General features: G+C 46.2%; 1 protein-coding gene across 3 annotated transcripts in view; it reads left to right on the forward strand.

Moving 5' to 3' along the window:
* Positions 1–369: 369 nt before the first annotated feature.
* Positions 370–25,541, forward strand: part of TRAF3IP2 (TRAF3 interacting protein 2) — a 39,497-nt gene continuing 14,325 nt past the window's right edge. Inside the window, exons 1-4 of one of the 3 annotated variants that reach the window (XM_083176888.1) lie at positions 376–507; positions 15,427–15,546; positions 15,634–15,735; positions 24,235–24,295. In XM_083176888.1, the coding sequence (XP_083033014.1) occupies positions 15,441–15,546; positions 15,634–15,735; positions 24,235–24,295 (269 nt within the window). In that variant the 5' untranslated portion in view covers positions 376–507; positions 15,427–15,440. Of the gene's footprint in view, positions 508–15,426; positions 15,736–24,234; positions 24,296–25,541 lie in introns of all 3 variants that reach the window. The other 2 variants (XM_083176887.1, XM_083176889.1) reach the window with 2 other exon arrangements.

The raw sequence follows: 25,541 nt of genomic DNA on the forward strand, positions 1-25,541 counted from the left end.
TGGGCCGATTTAATCCGATTATCGGCACAAAGTGCCGAAATCGGATGAAATCGTCCCAAAATCGCATAGTGTATGGGGGCCTTTCCTGTGGATCGTTTGTTAAATCTTCTGATCTTTCATGCAGCATCAAAAGATCTCCGTGAGCGCGCATCCGATATTGGCCGATTTTCGGACTATTTATTGGAAATCGGCAAAAAAATCGTTGTAGTGTGTGGGCACCTTTAAAATATGCACCTCCATAACTTCTTTATTATTTTACAGCCATTTTAATGATTTAAAACAGTTTCGTACAGCTTTGAGTTCAAACAAATGGTAGGCTGTACTGAAGCAGACATGTGACCTTTAAAAGTACCTCCTTATTTCCTCAAAGGGAGGTGTGTGTGTAGGATTTGCATAATGACGAAATCTATTCTACTTCCTGGTTCTACAATTACGTGTGGGTGCTGGTATATGCAGAAGCAGAAAAGACTGTACATTTTGCTGAATTTAGGGATAATTTGGAAAGAGGTTAGTGCCTATGTACGCAGATCATACTGTACCTGTAAATGGTGTAAGTGTTTTTGTTTCCTAGCATGTGCCTAGACCAGGTGTAGAGGACAGGTGATTCTCATTCTCTCTCTCTCTCTCTCTCTCTCTCTCTCTCTCTCTCTCTCTCTCTCTCTCTCTCTCTCTCTCTCTCTCTCTCTCTCTCTCTCTCTCTCTCTCTCTCTCTCTCTCTCTCTCTCTCTCTCTCTCTCTCTCTCTCTCTCTCTCTCTCTCTCTCTCTCTCTCTCTCTCTCTCTCTCTCTCTCGTAAAAGTTTTTTAATCATGTCCTTGGAAAGGTTTATAGTACCATGTTTACTATTTGTGATATCGTTTTAATGTGTAATTTATTAGCACCTGCTGTGAATAGTTTACCCTTTTCACATCACAAATGCCAGCATTTTGTGAGGTGAAGCTCTGCTCCCCTCAGTGACCCAGCAATAAGCAGGGCCACTGACATCACACGAGGGGGGAGCACGAGTGGTGTCTAGGGATGGCCATAGTTGCCATTGCCATCAATGTCAATTCTGCAACTGGCCATCGATAGTGCTAAACTATGCAATGGATGACCATCGATATTTTTACATATTTTACATTACACACGCGCGCGGGGCTTTGTGAGTGTCGGGGGGCGGAGCTATGCTCTGTGTCCTGGCACTTTGAAAAAAAAACAGCAAAACATAGTTTTGCTGTTCCATCGACGGAGGGAAACCATCTGGTTCTCCCCCATCGATGTCAACAGTATTCGACATCGGCCATGAACCATCGATGATTTCGAATCATCGATGGTCGATGGCCATCCCTAGTGGTGTCACATGATCCAAGATGGGGAAAGAGGCAGCGTTTGGAGCTGACACTGCCTCCTCCCTATACTGTAAACAGGACCCAAGTTGCTTGACCAGTTTACACAGTTTACACTGCCCAGAAACCAAGATTCAACCCAGGTAAAACGGGTTGGGATCATTTGGTCTATTGCATTATGGTAGAAAGTTATTAGGTCGAATCCATTAGGTCGACATGCTAAAAGGTCGACATGGGAAAAGGTCGACATGATTCTAGGTCGAAAGGTCATTAGTTCGACAGGTCATTAGTTCCACAAGGTCATTAGTTCGACATTGTCTATGTCGACATTCACAAGGTCGACATGGGGTTTTTCACTGTTTTTTTACCTGAATGTCAACACAGTCGACATGGACACAGTTTAAAGTGCACTGCATCCCCTCGCATCGCTCGCTGCGCTCGCTATGCGTCGGGCACGGTGCCTCGCTACGCTCGGCACACTATTTTATTCTCCCACCACGCCCTAGTGGATGGTAGGGCATGAAATACCGCCTGTCGGCACATGTTGGCTCAAAAAACAGTGAAAAACTCCATGTCGACCGTGTGAATGTCGACATAGACAATGTCGAACTAATGACCTTGTCGAACTAATGACCTTGTCGAACTAATGACCTGTCGAACTAATGACCTTTCGAACTAGAATCCTGTCGACCTTTTCCCATGTCGACCTAGAGTCATGTCGACCTTTTAGCATGTCGACCTAATGGATTCGACCTAATGACTTTCTACCATAATGCAGTAGACCAAATGACCGCATCCCGGTAAAACTCTTCTTTTAACCCAGGTCGGAATGCCAAGTTGCTGAACCTGGACTTTTCCATTTCACACCACACAGAGACCCGGGTCGGACCCGGGTTATTTATTCTGTGCGAAAGGGATATAAGTAAAACTCAGTGGGGTATTTATAATGGGTGCAATGTGCGTGGTGCACACAGGCCCCAGAGTCCCAGAGGGCCCACACCGCACCCATTTTTTAAATACCCCTTGGTAACTAAGGCAGCAGCGCTGTTGTCTGTTTGTTGTTGTTTGCTGTAGTTACTGGCTAGTGGCTACCAGTACCTATCACAGTATATAATTCCAATTTGCTGTTGCCACTGGCTAGTGGCTACCAGTACGTAACGCAGTATTTTATAATTCCAGTCAGCTGCTGTCACTGGCTACCTGTACCTAATGCAGTATATATTTCCAGTTTGCTGTTGCCCGTGGCGACCAGTACTTAACGCAGTATTTTATAATTCCAGTCGGCTGCTGTCACTGGCTACCTGTACCTAATGCAGTATATAATTCCAGTTTGCTGTTGCACCTGGCAACCAGTAACTAACGCAGTATTTATAATTCCAGTTGGCTGCTGTCACTGGCTACCTGTACCTAACGCAGTCTATAATTCCAGTTTGCTGTTGCCCCTGGCGACCAGTATCTAATGCAGTATTTTATAATTTCAGTTGTCTGTTGTCAGTGGCTACCTGTACCTAATGCAGTATATAATTCCAGTTTGCTGTTGCCCCTGGCAACCAGTAACTAACGCAGTATTTATAATTCCAGTCGGCTGCTGTCACTGGCTACCCGTACCTATCGCAGTATATAATCCCAGTTTGCTGTTGTTACTGGCTAGTGGCTACCAGTACCTATCGCAGTATATAATTCCAGTTTGCTGTTGCCCCTGGTGACCAGTACCTATCATAGTATATAATTCCGGTCGGCTGGGGCCTACCTACTAGTGGTGCTGTCCTGTGGCATAACTTCACAAAAATAATGGAGATCCAAAATATGGAGGATAAAAAAATAGGGAAAGATGAAGAGCCTCTTTCTCGTAGTTCTGAAGCTGCTGCCACTTGTCATGACGACATAGACGATGAAATGCCATCAACATTGTCTGCCAAGGCCGATGCCCAGTGTGAAAGCAGAGGGCATGTAAAATCGAACCCAAAGTTCGGTAAAGGGATTTGAAAAAGTAAATGTAAATCGTTGGAAGAGAAATGTAAACTTGCCAATATGCCATTTACGACACGGAGTGGCAACGAACGGCTAAGGCCATGGCCTAAGTGCATGACTGATGGTTCAGCTTCTCATGATGATCAAAGTCCTCCTCCTCTCCCCCGCCCTATAGTAAATTTAAGAGAGTTAAGCTGACACCAACAAAAACACAGCAAACAACTCTGCCTTCTAAAGACATATCACAAATCCCCAAGGAGAGTTCAAGGGTGTCGGTGGTTGTGATGCCGGACCTTTCCCATCACTGTACTTGAAGAGGTGGCTCCTTCCACCATTTGCAGTACACCCTCTGCATATGCTGGAAGGATCACCCACAGTCTAGTTCCAGATTTTAATAATGAAGGTGATGTTGTACACCAGGAGGAGAATATTGATGTAGCTGGTGCTGAGGAGGAAGTTGATGAGGAGGATGATGACGTGGTTTGCTTAAATGAGGCACCAGGGGGGAAACAGTTGTTGTCCATGTGATGAAAAAGCCCTTCATCATGCCTGGGCAGAGGACCAATAAATCCACCTCTACGGTCTAGAATTTTTTTTTATCTGAATCCGGACAACATACTGTATGTTTTGCCATATGTAGCTTATGTAAAGCTCCAATAAGCAGGGGTAAGGATCTTGCCCACCTAGGGACATCCTCCCTTATACGTCACCTGAAGACCCTTCATAAATCAGTGTTAAGTTCAGGAAATGCGGCTAGCAGTCCAGGGACATCTAAATCCCTTGGTCCTCTTTTTGAAGCCAAGCTCCTGAAAAGCACACCACCAACTCCCTCCTCGTCATATTCCTCTTTGATCCGGATCGGGGGAAGTCCTGCAGGCCATGTCACCAGCATGGAAAAAAATGTTGAAGATAGTGACTGCGTCTGGAGCTCTGCAGCCCAAGATCCACCTGAGATTCCTGGAATCTCTACTACACCATAAAACACAAAAAGTGGTGATCTGTATGGCGCTGAGTTCCCCTCTATGCATATACTTCTAGGCAAAGGGCTGAGAAACAGCGTGAAACGTGTTGGTCAGTTGGAGGAAGGAATTCACTTGGGAAGCTCTAAGTTTGGCGCTGTGAGTCATTTTCAGCCGTTGGGGGACCCCAGTGTTTCCTACGGATTTTACAGACTGTATATGGATTTTATATTGTTGTTTTGTTGAATAAATCGTATTGGATTCACCTTTGGAGTTAAGATTCCTTACGCCCAGCGTCAGAAGGGGATAAAAGCAAAAGAAACCTTTTTGTGCACATAGGGCACCTACCTTTGGTGAGTCTACTCCATGGGTCCTCAAACTGCGGCCCTCCAGATGTTGTGAAACTACAAATCCCAGCATGCCTTGCCAGTTTTAACACTCCCTTATAGCAAAACTGTGGCAAGGCATGCTGGGATTTGTAGTTTCACAACATCTGGAGGGCCGCAGTTTGAGGACCCATGGTCTACTCCATATCATTTCTCGTATTGATGGTTCCAGTGTGAAAGGAAGAAATATCTGTGTATGAGGGATTCCAGAAAGAAACCTTTACGTGCACATAGGGCACACTCCCAAGGTCAGTCAGTGGGTTAAAATCCAGCTACCAGACTGAAAGAGTGCCACCAGAGGGGAGACCACCTAGGATAACGTACCTAGAAGTATATGCATAGAGGGGAACTCAGCGCCATACAGATCACCACTTTTTGTGTTTCATGTCACCAGCATGACTGACTTACTCCTCTTCTATCCAAGAAGCACTATGCCTACTACTGCCTCTGCTGCTGCTGGGAATCGGTCCTCTTCCCAGAGAGGAAGTTGTAAGACCGTTACGTCTTTCAATAAGCAATTGACCGTCCAACAGTTGTTTGCCATGAGGATAAAATATGACAGCAGTCATCCTATGGCAAAGCGGATAACTGCGGCCTTGACAGCTATGTTGGTGTTAGACATGTGTGCGGTGTCTGCCATCAGTGGAGTGGGATTTAGATGGTTGATGGAGGTATTAAGTCCCTGGTACCAAATCCCGTCTAGATTCTAATTCACTAGGCAGGCGATACCCACGATGTACAGGGACGTCAGAAAAAGTGTCCTCAGTGCCCTGAAAAATGCGGCTGTACCCACTGTCCACTTAACTACAGACATGTGGACAAGTGGATCAGGGCAAACTAAGGACTATATGACTGTGACAGCCCACTGGGTAGATGCATCGCCTTCTTCAGCAGCAGCATCTCCTGCACTCCAGCTCCTTCCAAGGCAGGCTACGCTGTGTATCACCGGTTTCAAGAAGAGGCACAATGCCAACAACCTCTTAGAGAAACTGAGGGAAATCATCTTCCAGTGGCTTACCCCCCTTAGACTCTCCTGGGGCTTTGTGGTGTCGGAAAATGCCAGTAACTTTGTGCGGGCATTAAACATGGGCAATTTCCAGCACGTGCCATGTTTTGCCCACACAATAAATTTGGTGGTGCAGCATTTCATCAGAAGTGACAGGAGCGTGCAGGAGATGCTTGCGGTGGCCCACACACTTTCGGCATTCTGCCACTGCCTGCCGAAGGCTGGAGCAGCATCAAAAACTACTCAACCTGCCCTGCCATCAGCTTAAACAAGAGGTGGTGACGCGCTGGAACTCCACCCTCTATATGCTGCAGAGGATGGAGGAGCAGCAAAAGGACATTCAAGCCTACACGGCTCCCTAGGACATAGGCAGAGGAGTGGGGCTGCACCTGGCTCAAGCGCAGTGGAGGCTGATTTCCGTGTTGTGCAAGGTTCTCCAGCTATTTGAACTAGCCACATGTGAAGTCAGTGCCGACACTGCCAGCATTAGTTAGGTGATTCCTCTAATCAGGCTATTGCAGAAGCAGATGGAGAAAGTGTAGGAGGAGCTAAAGCGTAGCGATTCCGCAAAGCATGTCGGTCTTGTGGATGAAGCCCTCCATACGCTTTGCCAGGATAGAAGGGTGGTCAGTCTGTTAAAGTCAGAGAAATACACACCGTGCTCGATCCTCGGTTTAAAGCGTATGTTGTTTCCAGCGGACACAAGTCTACAAAGGTGCAAAGACCTGTTGTCAGGAGATTGTCATCTGAAGGGGACCATGACACGGCCCCAGCTCCTCCTTCATTTCCTCCCACACCTGTGCCTGTGAGGAAACAACTGCGATTTCCCACACAACCCGCTGGTGGGGATGCAGGGCAGGCAGGAGGGAGATTGGACATCTGATCCGGACTAAAGGACCTGGCAACAATTGCTGACATGTCTACTGTCGGTGCATTGGATGCTGTCACCATTGAAAAAATGGTGGAGGATTACTTTGGTGACAGCATCCAAGTAGACATGTCAGACAGTCCTTACCTGTACTGGCAGGAAAAAAAATGCAGTTTGGAAGCCCCTGTACAAACTGGCTCTATTTTACCTGAGTTGTCCCCCCTCCAGTGTGTACTCCGAAAGAGTTTTTAGTGCAGCGGGTAACCTGGTCAGTGAGCGGCGAAGGAGGTTGCTTCCGCAATATGTGGAGAAGATGATGTTTATAAAAATGAATTATCAATTATTCAATGAAGACCAGGAATTGCCTCCAGAGATTATAACGGGACCTGTGTTTGTGGAGTCCAGCGGGGACGAATTGATAATCTGTGCGGATGAGGAAGTACACACTGAAGGGGGCGAGGAATCAGAGGAGGAGGATGATGACGAGTGACGGATCTTGTCGCTGTAGAGCCAGTTTATACAGGGAGATTTTTTTTGTGTGTGGGGGCCCAAACAAACCAATCATTTCAGCCACAGTGTTGTAGGCCCTGTCGCTGAAATGTTTTTTTTTTTTTAAAGTGTGCATGTCCTATTTTCGCAACATAAGGGTGGGTGGGAGGGCCCAAGGACAATTCCATCTTGCATCACCATTCATTAATCCTACTGCTGAGAGTCATTCATATGTGGGACTTGTCTTTTCAATGCATACAACTGTTTGCGTTCTTGACAGTGATAAGTGGACTTGTCTTTAAATGCATACAACTGTTTGCATTCCACTAATGAGAGTAATTGATTACTGCACCAATTGCCCACTGCTCCTCCGCTAGTCCCCGCCTGTGCTCAGATATGGTGTTACAGGTGTCTCCGGGAAGCCATTCTGCAGTGTCGTTAATGTAGGCACTGTACCTTAATCACAGATAACTGATACATGACACTGTCACAGACACTGCACTGTAATGCAAATGGTATTCCCTATATTATTCTGGGAGTCTGCCACTGCCGCTCTCACCCTACATTATTTTGGGAGTCTGCCACTGCCGCTCTCACCCTGCATTATTCTGGGAGTCTGCCACTGCCACTCTCACCTTGCATTATTCTGGGAGTCTGCCACTGCCACTCTCACCTTGCATTATTTTGAGAGTCTGCCACTGCCGCTCTCACCTTGCATGATTCTGGGAATCTGCCACTGCCGCTTTTACCCTGAATGATTCTGGGAATCTGCCACTGCCGCTCTCACCCTGCATTATTTCGGGAGTCTGCCACTGCCACTCTCACCCTGCATTATTTCGGGAGTCTGCCACTGCCACTCTCACCCTGCATTATTTCGGGAGTCTGCCACTGCCGCTCTCACCCTGCATTATTTCGGGAGTCTGCCACTGCTGCTCTCACCCTGCATTATTTCAGGAGTCTGCCACTGCCGCTCTCACCCTGCATTATTTCAGGAGTCTGCCACTGCCGCTCTCACCCTGCATTATTCTGGGAGTCCGTCGATGCCGCTCTCACCCTGCATCACACAACCAGATGCCGTCATAAGATGGCGTAAGTGACAGGAGCGGTTCTGACACTGCCTGCAGAATGCTGCCGAATCACCCAATGCTCCTCAGCTGGTGGGAAACAACACAATCAAGCCAGATAGTGGTTTTATTAGATACTAGCTGACCCGCCCGGCGTTGCCCGGGAAAACCTTGGGGTTTCTTTATTTCCAAAATTGCTGAAAAATGTCATCTTACAGTATGCTGTGACAAAGACCTAAGATTGTAATTTGTTATAGATTCCACCATAATGTTAGAATGTGTTTGCATTGATACTCAATGATGGCAATGAAATCAGGTGTGGTGTTGTTGTTTGAAACACAACGCTCCTGAGTTGAAAACTTGTATGTGTTGATGAATTCCACATCCACATAGATTAAGCACCTACTGTATGACATATCCTCCAACATCTGAGGGTCAGAAATCGGTACAAAATCAGAAAGGGTCCACACCTCAATTTCTATACTTTCAATGGTACAGTTTCTAGGGTGTGTAATTACAGGCGCTGAGTGCGTGGGGTCCGGGGTGGGCGTTACTTACCGCGCCATAATTAATTAAAAATTCACTGCTCCCTGCCACTGCCACTCCCCTCACCGAACCTGCCTGCAGCAGTCTCTGAGGTCTGGGGATCTGTAAAGCACATGCACCGAGCATCTCTACCAAACAGTGGGGCAGCCCCTGAGTGTGGGAGCAGGTCCGCGGGCCTGGCCACATGATGTCATGACGCGACGCACACTATCCGCACCACTGTAATGCACCACTGGGAATGGGTGCAATGGGCCAAATTCTTCCCTACACCCGCCGGGCCAATCCACTGTTCCAGCCATCACAATCATTAATGGATGCATTGATAAGGTTTGGAGTTTAAGAAGTTGAAGAATAAGACTGAGAAAAAGAATTGCCATGTTACAAAGTGTACAATTTACTCAATAAATCGTGAAAAAAATGTAAGTGTACATAGAAGTACAATCAAGAAATGAAAGTAGGATTAAAAAATAAGTTCTGATTCAAACTGATAATTGTTTGGATGGGGTGGGTTGTGAAACAAATCTATAGGTGGGGGTATGGATATTGTGGGCATAATTGGTGTTTGTTACACCTAGGGGGCCCTCAATTGATGGGATTTTCACTACAGTGTCACGGTCACAGTGTCACCATAGGGGGATTCCCAATTGGGGTCCAGGTGGTCTTTTAGGGACCCTTTACAATCCTGTAGGTCTCTTCTCCTTAAGCTTACAGTCTCCCTTAATGATAGTCAATCACTGAGGGAGACCGTAGGCTCCAGGAGAAGAGACCAACAGGATTGTAAAGGGGTCCCTAAAAGACCACCTGAACCCCAATTGGAAATCCCCCTACGGTGACACTGTAGTGATAATTTCTCATCAACTGGGGACCCCCTGTAGGTGTACCAAACACCAATTATGCCCACAATATCCCCCTCCACCTATAGATTTGTTTCGCAACCCACCGCCATCCAAACAATTATCAGTTTGAATCAGAATTTATTTTTTAATCCTACTTTCATTTCTTGATTGTACTGTACTTCTATGTACACATATTTTTTTCACGATTTATTGAGTAAATTGTACACTATAACGTGACAAATCTTCATCTCAGTCTTATTCTTCAACTTCTTACACTCATAACATTCAAACAAATGCATGCAACGCTCATGCCCATCGACCAAACATTATCTATGAACCAAAAGAGTCTGTGAAAACCCTTAAGGCAGAGCAGTGCTTACATCCAACTGACTAACAGGGTGAGTGCAGTGTACCCACTTTGTATTGATCAATGGGTGCATTGGCCAGGACAAAGATTTCTCAGTGAAACTGGCCGGGGAGCGCAGTGACAGGCTGGAGGACTGGAGAGACGGATATGGGGAACAAAGTAGAAACGGTACATTAGGTACAGTTTTTATTTGCCAGTACAGATGGTTAAATAAACGGCAAATTATTGTAATGTGCTCTGTGTGTTTGTGTGTGTTGTACGGTTTTTGTGTGTGTGTTGTAGTGTATGTGGTTGTGTGTGTTGTATTGTATGTATCTGTCCAATGCGTAAGTGTGTGAGGTGTGCTATGTATATATACAGTATGTGTGTGTACCTGTGCAATGTTTAAGTGTGTGTTTTGTGTGTGTCGTACTGTTTTTTGGGTGTGTGTGGTGAATTTGGATGTGTGTTGTGCTGTTAGAGGTATGTTATGTGTGTGTGTTGTGTGTATCTGCCCTATGTGTAAGTGCGTAAGGTGTGCTATGTATAAATCTGTGTGTGTAGTGTGCTGTGTGTATCTGTGCAATGTTTAAGTGTGTGTTTTGTGTATTGTACTGTTTTTGGGTGTGTGTTGTAGTGAATGTGGGTGTGTGTTGTACTGTGAGTGTTGTGTTGTGTGTATCTGCCGAATGTGTAAGTTTGTGATGTGTGCGACGTATATATGTGTGTGTAGTGTGCTTTGCGTATCCTGGCAATGTTTAAGTGTGTGTGTTCTGTGTGTTTGTTGTACTGTTTTTGGGTGTGTGTTGTAGTGTGTATGGATTTGTATTGTACTGCATGTGGTGTGTTGTGTGTGTGTGTATCTGTCCAATGTGTAAGTGTGTGAGGTGCTCTACGTATAAATGTGTGTGTTGTGTGCTATGTGTGCGTATGTGGTGTACTGTGTGTGTGTGTGTGAGTGTGTGCGTGTACAATGTGTATGTGTGTGTGTGTTGTGTGGTCTATGTATATACTCAATTATTTCCTAATTGTTTAAAGCCTTCACCATAATGTTAGAATGTGTCATTCATACTCAATGTCAGCAATGAAATCAGGTGTGGAGTTGTTCCTTCGCAAACGGTTTCCCAGATCATCGATCTTTTCCCCAGAACATCAATAAAGGAAAATTACAACTTGGTGTTTTTTAAAATTTCTAAGTGAAATTTCCCAAAAACGGCTTCGAGGTGCACACCACCGGGTCCAGAGGTATCTTGTTGCTGAATTTGGTGTCTCTGAGTGCCACGGTGTGTCCGCAATGCGACGGACACGCACACACACACACACGCACGCACACAGACTCTTCAACTTATTATATAGATTAAACTGATAAAAACAGATACACAGCACAGCACACTCGCAGACCAACTCAGCGATACACGAAACGCCCACTACTCCTTGGCTGCACATCGTAAACACGATCAAGCCAGATAGGCTTCTTATTGGGTATTAAACTGAACACGTACGATTAGGAAGGAAGCCCCCCGTTTCTGAACAGGTATACAGCTCCACCCAGGGGTAAAAGTGGTCCTAGAGAGGTGGGGGAACTCTTTTCCATGTGCCACCTAGTAATTAGTTACCCCCCCCCCCCCTCCCCTCCACCCATTAGGCAATGTTTTGAGAGACGACTGGTAATAATCCCACAGTTGTGAATGATGCACTATTTTTATTTTTTTTTATCATTGTTTCTTTTATTGTGGGTGGGCCCAGTGGCAATTCCATCTTGTACCTCTTGTCATGATGTGCTTTTTGGGGCCTAGTTTATTTATTTTTATCTGGTTTATTGGGTATTAAACTGATAAAAACTATTACACACTTGCAGATCAAGTGAGTGCTGCACGAAACGGCCACTGCTCCTCGGCTGCACATCGTAAACATGATCAAACCAGATAGGGGTCTTTTTGGGGCCTAGTTTTTCAAGCCATCCTGTCTGATGCTGCAGTGCCACTCCTAGATGAGCCACGTGTTTGTGCCGCACACTGGTGTGGCTTAGCATAGTTATCCAGCTACCTCGGTGCAACCTTTTGCCCTAAAAACAATATTGTGAGGTTTTCAGAATAGACTGGAAATGAGTGAAAATTAATGTTATTGAGGTTAATAATAGCGTAGGAGCATAAAAAAAAAATTCTGTGATTTTTAGAAGTTTTTATGCTTGTTTAAAAAAAATTAGAACCCAAAACGTTTATGGGGTGTTTTAGCAAAACCCATTAGAACCCAAAACCTAAAGGTAATCAGAACCCAAAACGCAAAAAGTGGCTGGTGCACATCCCTGGTCTTTACTAAAGTGCGAGTTTACAGAAGTGGAGATGTTGCCCATAGTACTTACTGCCATCCAATTAGCGCAACAAGCAGACAAGCAAAACAGGTTTGTGCTACATTGAAATAAACACAGTGCAGCTTTAACCCACAGAACAAAGAGCAGATACTGTAGATCAGGGGCGGCCAACCGGTCCGAGGTAAAGAGCCGAAAAATATCGGCAATCAAGCCAAAGAGCCAACATCATGGCGCGCGTGGCAAAAAAGGGGTGTGGTCAGGGGAGTAGTCATATGACACAAGGGGGAATGGCTACATGACAAAACTTTATGCCCCCAGTGCCAGATATGCCCCTCACAGTGCTATGTGTGCCCCCAGTGCTACACATATATGCCCCACGGTGCCAGATATGCCCCCAGTGCCACACATATATGCCCCACGGTGCCAGATATGCCCCCAGTGCCACACTTTTATGCCCCACGGTGCCACACATATGCCCCCACAGTGCTAGTTATGTGCCCAGTGCCAGATATGTTACCACAATGTCACATATGCCCCCCCACAGTGCTAGTTATGCCCCCCGTGATAATTTCCCAGCAGCAGCACTCACCGTTGTTGCTGCTGCTGCCGGGCGGGGAGAGGACAGTCTGGCGTCCCCCTGCAGTCCAACTCCTGCATGTCACGGAGGGGAGGAGAGCACAGCACAGCGCACGTCTCCTTCCCCCCCTCACTTCCCTGTGACTGGTCCATCCACAAATCAAAGCTCGCGGGCCGGCTCCTGATTGGCTGCCGGCGCGCGAGCTCTGATTGGCGGATGATGCACACTAAGGGGTAGGAGAGATGCGCAATGTGCGCTCTCCTCCCCTCAAGGAGATGGATTCGGGACAGGGAACCGACAGCGGGGGGACGGGGACAGAGGGCAGCAGGAGCCGCACTTAGCAAGGGGGAGAGCCACATGCGGCTCGAGAGCTGCGGGTTGGCCATCCCTGCTGTAGATGCATTAAGCCTGGTGAAGTGATAAAGTGGAAGGTGATAATCAGCTCCTGGCATACACACGTTGAGATGTGTGCTAAACTTCTGTGATGGAAAAATAAACAAATATACCCCCTGAACAGCAGAGGGGGATTTGGGCGCTAATTGACCACACAGAAAAAAGTAAAATATATAATTGGATGATGTATATATTACTTGTACTTAGTATGTGTGTAATAAGCTGCAGTTCTCAACAAATACACTAGTGTCAGTGCAAAAAATTGTATACACCCACACGTCAGGTCACTAAATCACTGACTGTGGAAATATACAAGGAAAAATATTGTACTCCAAAAGGAATAGGAGACTGCGCTGTTTTAATAAAAATAACCTCTCCCTTGCCATAGATGATTTCAGATGATCAGAAACAATGGAGACTGTTTGTATTGAAAAGCAAATAATTTGCAATTTATCATATAAACATTAAATATAGACATCGGATCGCCAAGGGTGAGATACACGTGCTAAATGCACGCAATTACATACAAACCCACATAAAACAGTGACTTTCCTTTGGTGAGGGAATTATTCCTCTGTTATCTGTGGCCATTTGACTCCCATCTGCAATTAACGGTCTAAAACCAGCTCTCCTGAAATTATAAAATATCCAATATCCATACCTCCCAACTTGTGTCCGGATGAAATAGGGACACTCGTGCGGCGAAGCCGCGCGAGCGCCCGAAAAGGGGGCGGGCGTATGCAAATTAGGGCGCGGCTTATGCTAATTAGCCGCGACCTCATTTTCATACGAGAATAGACGCTGTGCGCATGCGCACAGCGTCTATTCTACTAGATTGGGGGGTCTCCCAACTGCCACCCCCCGCAGCGGGACAATGCCTGCCGCGGGTGGGACGTCGGGACAGGACCCGAAAATCGGGACTGTCCCGACGGAATCGTGACAGTTGGGAGGTATGAATATCTGCTGGAAGTCACGTGGTTCATTTTCATTATCCATTATTCAAAGTGTTTATAATAGTTTTCTATATATTTTTATATATAAGTTTTTTTTATGTGTTTTGTGTACACATATTGATATAATGTACTACCGTGTTTCCCCGATAATAAGACACTGTCTTATTTTTTTTTTTTCACTCAAAAAAGACCATAGGTCTTATTTTCGGGGGAGGGCTTATTTTAATAGACCTTAACAACATGCCCCAGTGCTCCTTTAAAAAAATGCCCCACTGCTCCTTTAAAACATGCCCCAGTCCACCATCTCAAAATTGAACCCAGTCATCCATCTTCCACATGCCCCCACATTCTTGATGGCCCCAAACCTGTTTGTTTACCGGAATGTTTACTTGATGGCTCCAAAACATCCGTCGGCGCTGTGTGCTGCACAGGCTGTACTGTTCAGCTGCCGCGTGATGTGCGCGGCGTGATGTGACGTCACGCCGCGCCTACCGCAATGCATCCCTGGGAACGGGAGCCACGGTATTACCGTACAGGCGAGGTGAGCGGGGCTGAGCAGGGATACACTTTAACAACTGTAAAAAAAATCTTCGGGAAATTTCATAGGTCTTATTTTCGGGGGAGGGCTTATTTTGGACAAATGTTCCAAATCTGGGGTAGGGCTTATTATCGGGGTAGGTCTAATTATCAGGGAAACACGGTAGTACATATATTGCTCTAGGTGGCCGCCTATTTAGATGTATTGTCTCAATTTAATGTTTATATAATAAATTGCAAATTATTTGCTTTTAAATATAAACAGTCTCCATTGTTTCTGATCATCTGAAATCATCCATGGCAAGGGAGAGGTTATTTTATTAAAACAGCGCAGTCTCCTATTCCTTTTGGAGTACAATAAACTTCTGTGATGAGCAAATTAGGGCAGTTGATTTCCCAGTGTCTAGATCACCCATATACACGCAGCAATCTGAAATGGGGCTATTTATATAGTGGGTTGATATTTCAGGTGGCTCACAGGGAGAGGCAGGGGAGTGTTTATAAAGCTTAAAATCGATCATTCTGTACACAAGGCGCAATGTGAAGTTACTTGCTAAGCAATCTGACTAGATTTTGCCGTCAAGTTCTAGTCAGGCAATGGAGAAGCGTGGGGGGTATACAAACAGAGCAATCCATTTCTAAGCAATCTTGTCAGGTTGCCTAGAAAGCAGCTTAAAATCGCTCCATGTGTATGCCCAGTTAGGAGGTGATTGGCTGGTGTGATATCACCTTCCACTTTATCACTTTTCATTCTTTTGATCAAAACCATCTGCCTGACACTAGCCTAATGTTACTATGCTCCAACTAGAATTATACATATTAAGATAAGCCTACTAAACAAAGTGGTATTTCTGTTTTAGAACACATTGTTACGATGAGGCGAAGAATGGCAGAGGAGGATGATGAGTCCTTGTACTCACAAGAAGCACAGCAACCCAATTATGTGCCAAATGCAGAGTTCAGAGATGCAGCAGGCAGAGGTATAATTATCTCTCCAAATAATTTGACTCAGGGTCAACGAGCAAACCTTACAAGCAAAGATACTGGCTATGTATCCAATATTTCAGATATACTGGGGACAGAGCAGCTGGAAGCACCTGAAACACTTACATCACATGACGATACTGCAAATCAAATGAACCATTTAATTCCAAGAGCAATTCATCAAGGTAACGAGCAACAATATGTATAGTATGTGTAGAATGTGTAGTTTTACAGTTGAGATGGAATCAGTGGGTCAGTTACGGGGCACCCCATCAGGTACAACATGCAAGAACGCATATGGGGCCTTATTCAGATCTAATCTCAGTACACATCTGTTTGGAAAATAGGCAAAACCATGTGCACTGCAGGTGGGGCAGATGTAACATGTGCAGAGAGAGTTACATTTGGGTGGGGTGTGCAAATTTGTACTGAGCTCAGATCTGAATAAGGCCCATGATACCTACAATAAATCTAAGAACTTATTTTTGTGTTATGGCCTAATAAATAAAAAAATATGTGTTACAGGATGTTCCATTGTTAGTTAATTGTATTATGAATTGTGCCCTAGGGGAAAAAAAAAAATATATATATATATATATATATGGAGAATCAGCCTGGCACTCCCGATGCTTGTAGTTGGATCACATATTAAAACCTTTTCACCAAGACCGCTGGAGTGACAGAGCCTGTTTGAACTGTTTACTATATATATATATATATATATATATATATATATATATATATATATATATATATATATATATATATATATATATATATATACAAGAACATATGGAAATCGCACACTGAACTGTAATTATAGGTGTGGGTGCCGGTCCAAAATAGCATGAACAAGAAAACTGTGTATCCACTAGGGCACAAATATGGCAGCACTCCGTTGTAAAGATGAAAAAAACACTCCTGATTTATTGGGCTTCAGGCCATCAGCTTAACAAGCAGACACAACACAGCATTTGAAATAGTGGGACACTTGGTATTCACCCATCCATATTCCGGTTGTATTCAGCTGTATATATATATTTTTTAATTTTTTTTTGTCTTAGCCCCAACCAAGATGCCTTTTATTCCCTTACAAATGCAGCCCGACAATCATAATACGGCATAAATATTATGTCACAAGAAATAATTGTTTAAGAGGTGGATGTGGAAGTTACATTCAAAGAAAGAACACACCTCTAATACGAACATACAGTTTAAGCTGGGGTAGGCACAGGGGTTAAAGTGAGGGGGAATGGGGTGGAACGGAGTTCCACCACCTCAAATGGTAGGGGGAACGGAGTTTCACCTCTACCATAGCCCTGAACAGTAATTCCAATAGAAAAGCCTGTCGCAGCGGTTTCTTCTTCTGGCACATCGTATGTGATGTCATGCCATCTGAAGTGAAGATGAGCCACTAAGAAGAGTAGGCTCTGTGCTTGCTGAAGACAGGGTGAGAGGGGGCTGGAGAGACTCAGAGGTGGGGAAGCTACTGAAGAGACACAGGGCATGGTGCTGCTGAGGGACATGGACAGTGAGCAGCTGGAGTGACAGAGACAGATGTGTATAAGCAACACAACTGTGGACATTATGGGGGAAATTTACCAATATGAAAAACCTAGTTTTTCGTATTGGTATTTCCCCTACGACTGCATACGACTGTTTCAGTCGTATAGGAAAGTCGTGTTCCGGAGGGGAAATTACAAAGCAGTCATATACGACTGCTTTGTAACCCTCCGATGTCGTATTCATTCGTATTAGCTGGCCATATATACGGCCGCTAATACGAATTTTTCTAGCAGTCTGCACGGATCAGTCAGATCCATGCAGGCTGCAGAATGTAATAAAAAAAATAGAAAAAAAAATAAATAGAAAAAAAAACAGCGTGGGGTCCCCCCCACAGCCGAAACCAGCACCAGGCTGACAGAACCTGGAGCCGGTAATTAAAAATCAGGGAACCCGACAAATAGGGGTTCCCTGATTTTTAACAACCAGCCCCAGGCTCCTGCTCTGGGGCTGGTTCCCAAAATATTAGGGACAAAATGAGTAGGGGTCCCCCGTATTTTAAGAACCAGCCCCAGGCAAAACCAGCCAGCAGGGTAATGCCACAGCCGGGGGGAGACTTTTTATGCAAGTCCCCCCGGCCAAAGCATTAACCCTACCGACCAGTCAGCCTGGCCAGGTGCCCTGGGGATGTGGGGACCCCCCCAATAAAGGGGTCCCCCCCCTCCAGGACTTACCTGACCAGGCTGAAGCCTGGTACTGTCCCCGATGCCCCTGGGCGGTGGGCATCGGGCTGATTCAAGTGTAAAAAAAAAGATTGAACTATTGTTTTTTACTGTGGCACTACAAGTGCCAGCAAGCCTCCCCAGCAAGCTGGGACTTGGAGAACCACAAGTCCCAGCCTGCTGGGCATTAAAGGGCCCGCTGGCACTTGTAGTTCCACAGTTAAAAAAATAGTACACAAAACACACTGACACAAATTTTGAATAAAAGTTTAATACACACATCACACTGATACTTACCTGTCTTGATCCCGTCGGTAGGTCGCTGGCTCCGGTGTCGGCGGGTCCGAGGTCGGCGTTCTGTCTGAAGAAAATCCATGGTGGACCTATGGAAGGAAATCCTACTCACCAGGTCCTCCATGGATGGTCTTGTGTCTTCTGTCTTCTTTTCCAGGGCTTATTTCTGTATCTTCTTTCTTCTTCTTTACGCTGCCGGGACTTTCAGAGCTTCAGAGATGTTTCCTCCTCGACGTCTGGACTAAGAATGAATTCTAGACAATCAGGAGCCAGTAAAGTTGGCTCCTGATTGGCTAGAACTCATTCTTAGTCCAGACGTCGAGGAGGAAACATCTCTGAAGCTCTGAAAGTCCCGTGAGCTGACGGCAGCGTAAAGAAGAAGAAAGAAGATACAGAAATAAGCCCTGGAAAAGAAGACACAAGACCATCCATGGAGGACCTGGTGAGTAGGATTTCCTTCCACAGGTCCACCATGGATTTTCTTCAGACAGGACGCCGACCTCGGAGCCGCCAACACCGGAGCCGCCGACACCGGAGCCAGTGACCTACCGACGGGATCAAGATAGGTAAGTATCAGTGTGTGTGTGATGTGTGTATTAAACTTTTATTTAAAATTTGTGTCAGTGTGTTTTGTGTACTATTTTTTTAACTGTGGAACTACAAGTGCCAGCGGGCCCTTTAATGCCCAGCAGGCTGGGACTTGTGGTTCTCCAAGTCCCAGCTTGCTGGCACTTGTAGTGCCACAGTAAAAAACAATAGTTTAATCTTTTTTTTACACTTGAATCAGCCCGATGCCCACCGGCCAGGGGCATCGGGGACAGTACCAGGCTTCAGCCTGGTCAGGTAAGTCCTGGAGGGGGGGGACCCCTTTATTGGGGTGGTCCCCACTCCCCCAGGGCCCCTGGCCAGGCTGACTGGTCGGTAGGGTTAATGCTTTGGCCGGGGGGGACTTGCATAAAAAGTCTCCCCCCGGCTGTGGCATTACCCTGCTGGCTGGTTTTGCCTGGGGCTGGTTCTTAAAATACGGGGGACCCCTACTCATTTTGTCCCCCGTATTTTGGGAACCAGCCCCAGAGCAGGAGCCTGGGGCTGGTTGTTAAAAATCAGGGAACCCCTATTTGTCGGGTTCCCTGATTTTTAATTACCGGCTCCAGGCTCTGTCAGCCTGGTGCTGGTTTCGGCTGTGGGGGGGACCCCACGCCGTTTTTTAATTTATTTATTTTATTTTATTTATTTTTACACCGCAGCCTGCACGGATCTGACTGATCCGTGCAGGCTAAAACGAGAATACGACAGGAAAATGGTGTTCTATTGTTCTGCCGTATTTTCGTGGACAAAAGCAGCCGTATTTTCTATACGGCTGCTTAGTAAATCAGGAACCACCATTCTTTTGAATGGTGATTTCTGTCGTATCCTAACGATGGTGTAGACATTCGTATTTGTAAATACAAATACGAATGTTCCATCCCTAGGACTACAAATTGTTGTATTTTGGGGATAGAAAATCCCGAAAATACAAATTCGTAAAAAAAAGGTGTATTCCTCCCTACGAATACACCTTTTTTCTACGAATCCATTTTGGTAAATTTCCCCCACTATGTAAAAGGGGCACTGCGGTGTGATTTAATCTAAATCAAGAGCACTACATGTGTATATGGTTATGCTACTGTGTGTTGTAATTTTTATTGGCGTTACTATTGTGTGACCACACCCCTTCCTTGTGTGACCATTATCCCTTTATGGGAGGTAGGGCACAAATTCCCTGGCATTGGTCTAGGCCAGGGGCTGGCTGGCAACTTTCAGCCTGGGGGGCAACACAAGCAAGTGGCCCATAACCATCGCCATTGTTTCACCACCCTACCCTCTCCCCTCTAGGATGCAGCAAGGATTAAACAATCCTTCCCCACCACACACATACACCAGAAATGGGGACAGTGCGTGCCGAAGGCGCTTTGCAAAAATTTACACTATAATGTCCATTACACATAATGCCACACACCGTAATATCCATTACACATAATGCCAACACCGTAATGCCCATTACACATAATGTCACACACCGTAATGCCCATTACAAATAAAGCCATCACTGTAATGCCCATCAAACATAATGCCAACACCGTAATGCCCATTACACATAATGCCAAACACCGTAATGCCCATTACACATGCCACACACTATAATGCCCATTACACATAAAGCCATCACCGTAATGCCCAAACATAATACCAACACCGTAATGCCCATTACACATGCCACACACTATAATGCCCATTACACATAAAGCCATCACCGTAATGCCCAAACATAATGCCAACACCGTAATGCCCATTACACATAATGTCACACACCGTAATGCCCATTACACATAATGTCACACACCGAAATGCCCATTACACATAATGTCACACACAGTAATGCCCATTACACATAATGTCACACACCGTAATACCAATTAAATATAATGTCACACACTATAATGCCCATTACACATACTGCCAACATCGTAATGCCCATTAAACATAATGCCACACACCGTAATACCCATTAAACATAATGCCACACCATAATGGCAATTAAATATAATGCCACACATCGTAATGCCCATTGAACATAATGCCACTCCGTAATGCCAATTAAATATAATGCCACATACGTAATGTCCATTACACATAATGCCAATGTCGTAATGCTCATTACACATAATGCCAACACCGCAATGCCAATTAAATATAATGCCACACCCCAATAATGCCCAGTACACATAATTCCAACAACATAATGCCCATAAATTATTATGCCACATGCCGTAATGCCCAGTACACATAATGCATAGGCTGCTCCCCTGCATAACAGGAGGACACCAATGGCTGCTCCTCCTACTTAACAGGAGGACACCACAGGCTGCTCCTCCTGCATTGCAACAGGAGGACATCACAGGCTGCTCCCAATTCATAAAAACAGAAGGACACCACAGGCTGTTCCTCCTGCATAACATCAGGACACCACAGGCTGCTCCCCCTGCATAACATCAGGACACCACAGGCTGTTCCCAATGCATAAAAACGGAAGGACACCACAGGCTGATCCCCTGCATAACATCAGGACACTGAAGGCTGCACCCCTTGCATAATAACAGGACTGAGGAGTCAAGACACCACAGGCTTCTCCGGAAGCCTGAGAAGCCTGTGGTGTCCTGACTCCTCAGTCCCGTTCTTCCCCTGTAAAGATGCTAATACTGTAGTACCTGTGGTAGTGAGGATGATCTCGCCGCCGGATGAGAGCAACGAGGCTGCAGGCCTGCAGCACTAGTATGGGGAAGTACACACGCTCAGGCCGGCCGCCGGAAGTATGGTGCCATCCATGATCAGCAGAGGCAGGATTCCTTACTCGTGTCTGCTCTGGCCTCCCTCGTCCCGCCTACATCCAGCCCACATCCCTGCCCAGTTTGTAGCTGCCTCCTGCACTGTCTATACATGTCCTCAGTGCAGGAGGACGGCAACCATTTTGTAAGAGCTGCGGCCAGCACAGCTGACAGTAGGAGCTGGAAGGCTACTCACTGGACCACCAGGCGGCCCTTACTGCCCCGCAGCGCTAATTGATAAAGCGTGACACCCTTCCCCCCCGGCCCAGCCCGCCTCTGGTCTAGGCTCTGCCTAATGGGGGAGTGGGCGGTGTTAGGGGAAATGAGTTCCGCCACCTCTCCAGGACCTTTAAGCCCTGGGTAGGCACAGCATGAACTGGCAAAATAGCCAGTGTGTATGTTGCATCAGGTGTATCTTATGCTATGGTTACGTATACTAAAGTCCCCTCTTCTAGGGATCACATTGTAGACAGTGTACTTGAATTAAACATTTGGGGTTTTATTTATTAAGATAGGATGTTGCTATGGGCAACCAAGCAGATTTTATTATTTTCTCGACGGTGCTAAATAAATAAAAATTAAAATCTGACTGTTGCCAGGGCCGAACTGGCCATCTGGCACTTCTGGCAAATGCCAGAAAGGCCAATGGCCTTGTGGGCAGATTTTGTGCTTCCATTTCTCAGTGCTTTCAGCACTGCCTCCTGGTCGCCGCGCGACAATGGAATTTGCATATGGATGTCCCCCCTCCCAATCTCCCAGCTGCCGGATTGTGAAGTCAGTCACCCGCTCACCCGGTACCAGGACCAAGTCAGCCCTGCTCGGCCCTGCCTACTAATAGGGTGGAATTGGTGTCCGCATATTTGCTGAACTCCTGCACTGTCACATGTGTAGGAGCTCAGCAGGCAGCAGCAACAGTGACAGGGGGCCAGATGTACTAAGCTTCAAAAGTGATAAAAATGGAGAGTGATAAACAGCCAGCCAATCAGCTCCTACCTGCCATGTCACAGACTGTGTTTGAAAAATGTCAGGCAGGAGCTGATTGGTTGGTTGTTTATCACTCAGGTCCAGAGTCATTGGGGACTACACTCTAAGGGCGGGATGTATTAAAATACATTGCCGCCCTTCGCGCCCCCCCCCCCCCCCCCCCGCCGCGATGCCGCCGCATATGTGCTAACATATGCGGCTGGCATCGCGATGCGGTGACGGAGGCCCCCCGCGATACCTGGAATGTGGTGTCCGTCACCTCTCTGCCCCCTCCTGCATCCCTCACGCCGTGGACAGCTAAGCAAGCTGTCCCCGGCGCCTCCTCCTCCCCCCTGCAGCCGGAAGGACGTCCGGCTGCGTCATTAGGGGGAAGAAGGTGTTACCTTCCGGGTCCAGGAGGACCTTGACCAGGTAAGAGAGGGAGGGGGAGAGGGGGGTCGGCGGGTTTTTCGGTGGAGGCGTCGGGCGGCGAAAAGAAGCCAAAGGTGGCGACACCCTACACTGCGGTGACGTGGCGGCCGGGTAATAGTACATAGGAAAATGCAGTAAAACAGGGGTTTTACCACATTTTCCCTTTAGTACATCTCGCCCTAACACTGCAGTGGACTTTATGTGAGTACCTGCCTGCTGCCAGGGGGACAGAGGAGCAATGCCTGGGGAACTGTGGGGGGAGGACACAGGAGCAGTGCCTGGGGGGGCTGTGGGGGTAGGAGAGAAGAGCAGTGACTGGGGGGCTGTGGGGGGAGGACAGAGGAACAGTGACTGGGGGGCTGTGGAGGTCACAAGCAGGTGGGCCTGTGTAGTAAAAATGCCAGGGCTGATTTTTGGTCCCAGTCCGGCCCTGACTGTTGCCATTGGCAATATCCCATCTTCAATAGAAATAAACCCTTTTATGTCTGGTCATATACCTAAGCATGGGTTCCTACCACTGCATTACCCTAGTGGGTTCTTCATGCCCCAATCAGAAACTGGGGAGGAGCTATAGTAGTGCAAGTATGTGTTAAAATAGCCATATACTGTATAAACATCAGCATTGATATTGCACTGGGTTAAAAAATGAACAAAAATAAATGACTCCCCAGGAAATGCCATCCTTGTCCTGGATACTTTGTGTTGTGGCATGACCGGTTTCATCATTTTGTGGGAAGCCCCCTGGCTCACCTACCAGCAAGAGGGAGAATAGCCGGTGGCCGTCGGGACCCCGAGTGTCGGGGTTTTGACTGTCGAGATCCCGATGTCAGGGTAATGACTGTTGGGATCCCGACTGTCAGGAAACTGTCCGGCACCCTCCCAAATACGGTTCTCAAGGCACCCCAATGGTCCAGGTATTAAGTATATCCATGCTTGGCCACAGGTCACTTAATTAGTAACTCAGTCAGTCTGGTTTAATTATCTGTGCTGAGCCAAGGATATACCTAAAACCTGGACCGTTGGGGTACCTTGAGGACCGTGTTTGGGAACCTCTGAAATAAGGTATGATATGTCAACATGTTCAGAATGTCCTCTTGTTCAAAGTTTAAATAGATAGCGTGTCAACATCCACAATGCCAACACTGACCATGCCAATAGTAGTGTTTTAGGTTAAAACTGACCCCAATATGCCTAACTTTAACATTGTGGGTGTCGCCATATTATCTGTCCACATTTTAAATATTCTGACTAGTGACATGATGACTAGTGACATGATGTAACCCATATTATACAAGTGCTAGTTTTCCCAATGCTTCACAAATCAAATATAAATTAGTTCTACCATTTTTAGTGGCTCCACTTTGTGTCATTTTCTGATTTATACACTATTGTTTCATTGTGCTAGAGGCAAGATGCTTCCATCCCTGTAACCGTCCCTGCATGCAGCCGTCTCGTCAGCCGTACCTGTAAGTAAACCAGCGGTGTGTATAACAGAGATACAATACTATAGTATTAGAGGATGAGTTTCTCTTACCCGAAATGCTCAGGACCACGAGAATTTTGGATAAGGGATTTTTCCGGATTTTGTAAAAAAAAAATAAAGCCATACTTACCTAGTCCCCTGGTGATGCCCCGATGGGCCCCCAACGTCCACGGTGTCCCCCAGCAGCCTTCAGGATCCTCTTTAGTGGCATCTCCAGTCCCAGGGGTGCATTGCGCACCCCTGAGACCGGAGATGCTGCTGAAGAGGATCCTGAAGGCCGCTGAGGACGAGGTAAGTATAAAAAAAAACCAACCCTGTAATATGCAGAAAAAAACACATTTTTGGAATATTTCGTTTTTTGGAATAAACCGATAAGGGAGACCTGTACTGTCATGAGTTGCAATATTCTTATTGCAACAGACACCCACACTCCTAAAAGGTCACACGTTTATGAATATAAAGTAACCACAGAGTCACTTTAAGTTAACTACACAGAAGAAATGATAAATGAAAGACATGAACCAAGTTAGAAAATGAGCCGTTATTCCTCAGAAATACAGCTTAGAAGCGCATGTGAATGCATTACATTCATATTCACATAATAAACTGCATATCAATAACCCCAATAATCTGGTGTAACTAGAACTTTGTGGGCCCCATCACAAAATTTATAGTGGGGCCCACGGGTAATGCCCATTACACATTATACAACACACCGTAATGCCCCTTACACAATATGCAACACACCATAATGCCCTTACACATTATGCGACACACCGCAATGCCCCATACACACTGTGACACATTGCAATGTCCCTTACACAATATGCCACACACCATAATGCCCCTTATACAATATGGCACACACTGTAATGCCCCTTATACAATAATTGACACACCCCAATGCCCCATACACATTATGCAACACATCGCAATGCAATGCAACATCATCCTAGCAGTGGCGCTTCCCACAGACGCTGCCGAGGCTGCCTCCCTCTGCAGAATCAGTTATGTCACTGAATGTAGCCATGTTAATGTTCGCTGCGATGCAGCATTTTGTGCCGGCCTGTGACTATTTGTAGCTGTGATCGATCCATTCATTTCTAATGGAATGATCACCACCTGTGAATAGTCACAGCACGGCACAGCATGTCGCATTGCAGCAAACATTTCATCTGTATAGGTCAGATAAACACGGCTCTCTAACAAATCAATAAAACTACTAAGGG

This window comes from Crinia signifera, chromosome 3 (genome assembly GCF_055691185.1).
Source record: "Crinia signifera chromosome 3, ASM5569118v1, whole genome shotgun sequence".
Lineage (NCBI taxonomy): Eukaryota > Metazoa > Chordata > Amphibia > Anura > Myobatrachidae > Crinia > Crinia signifera.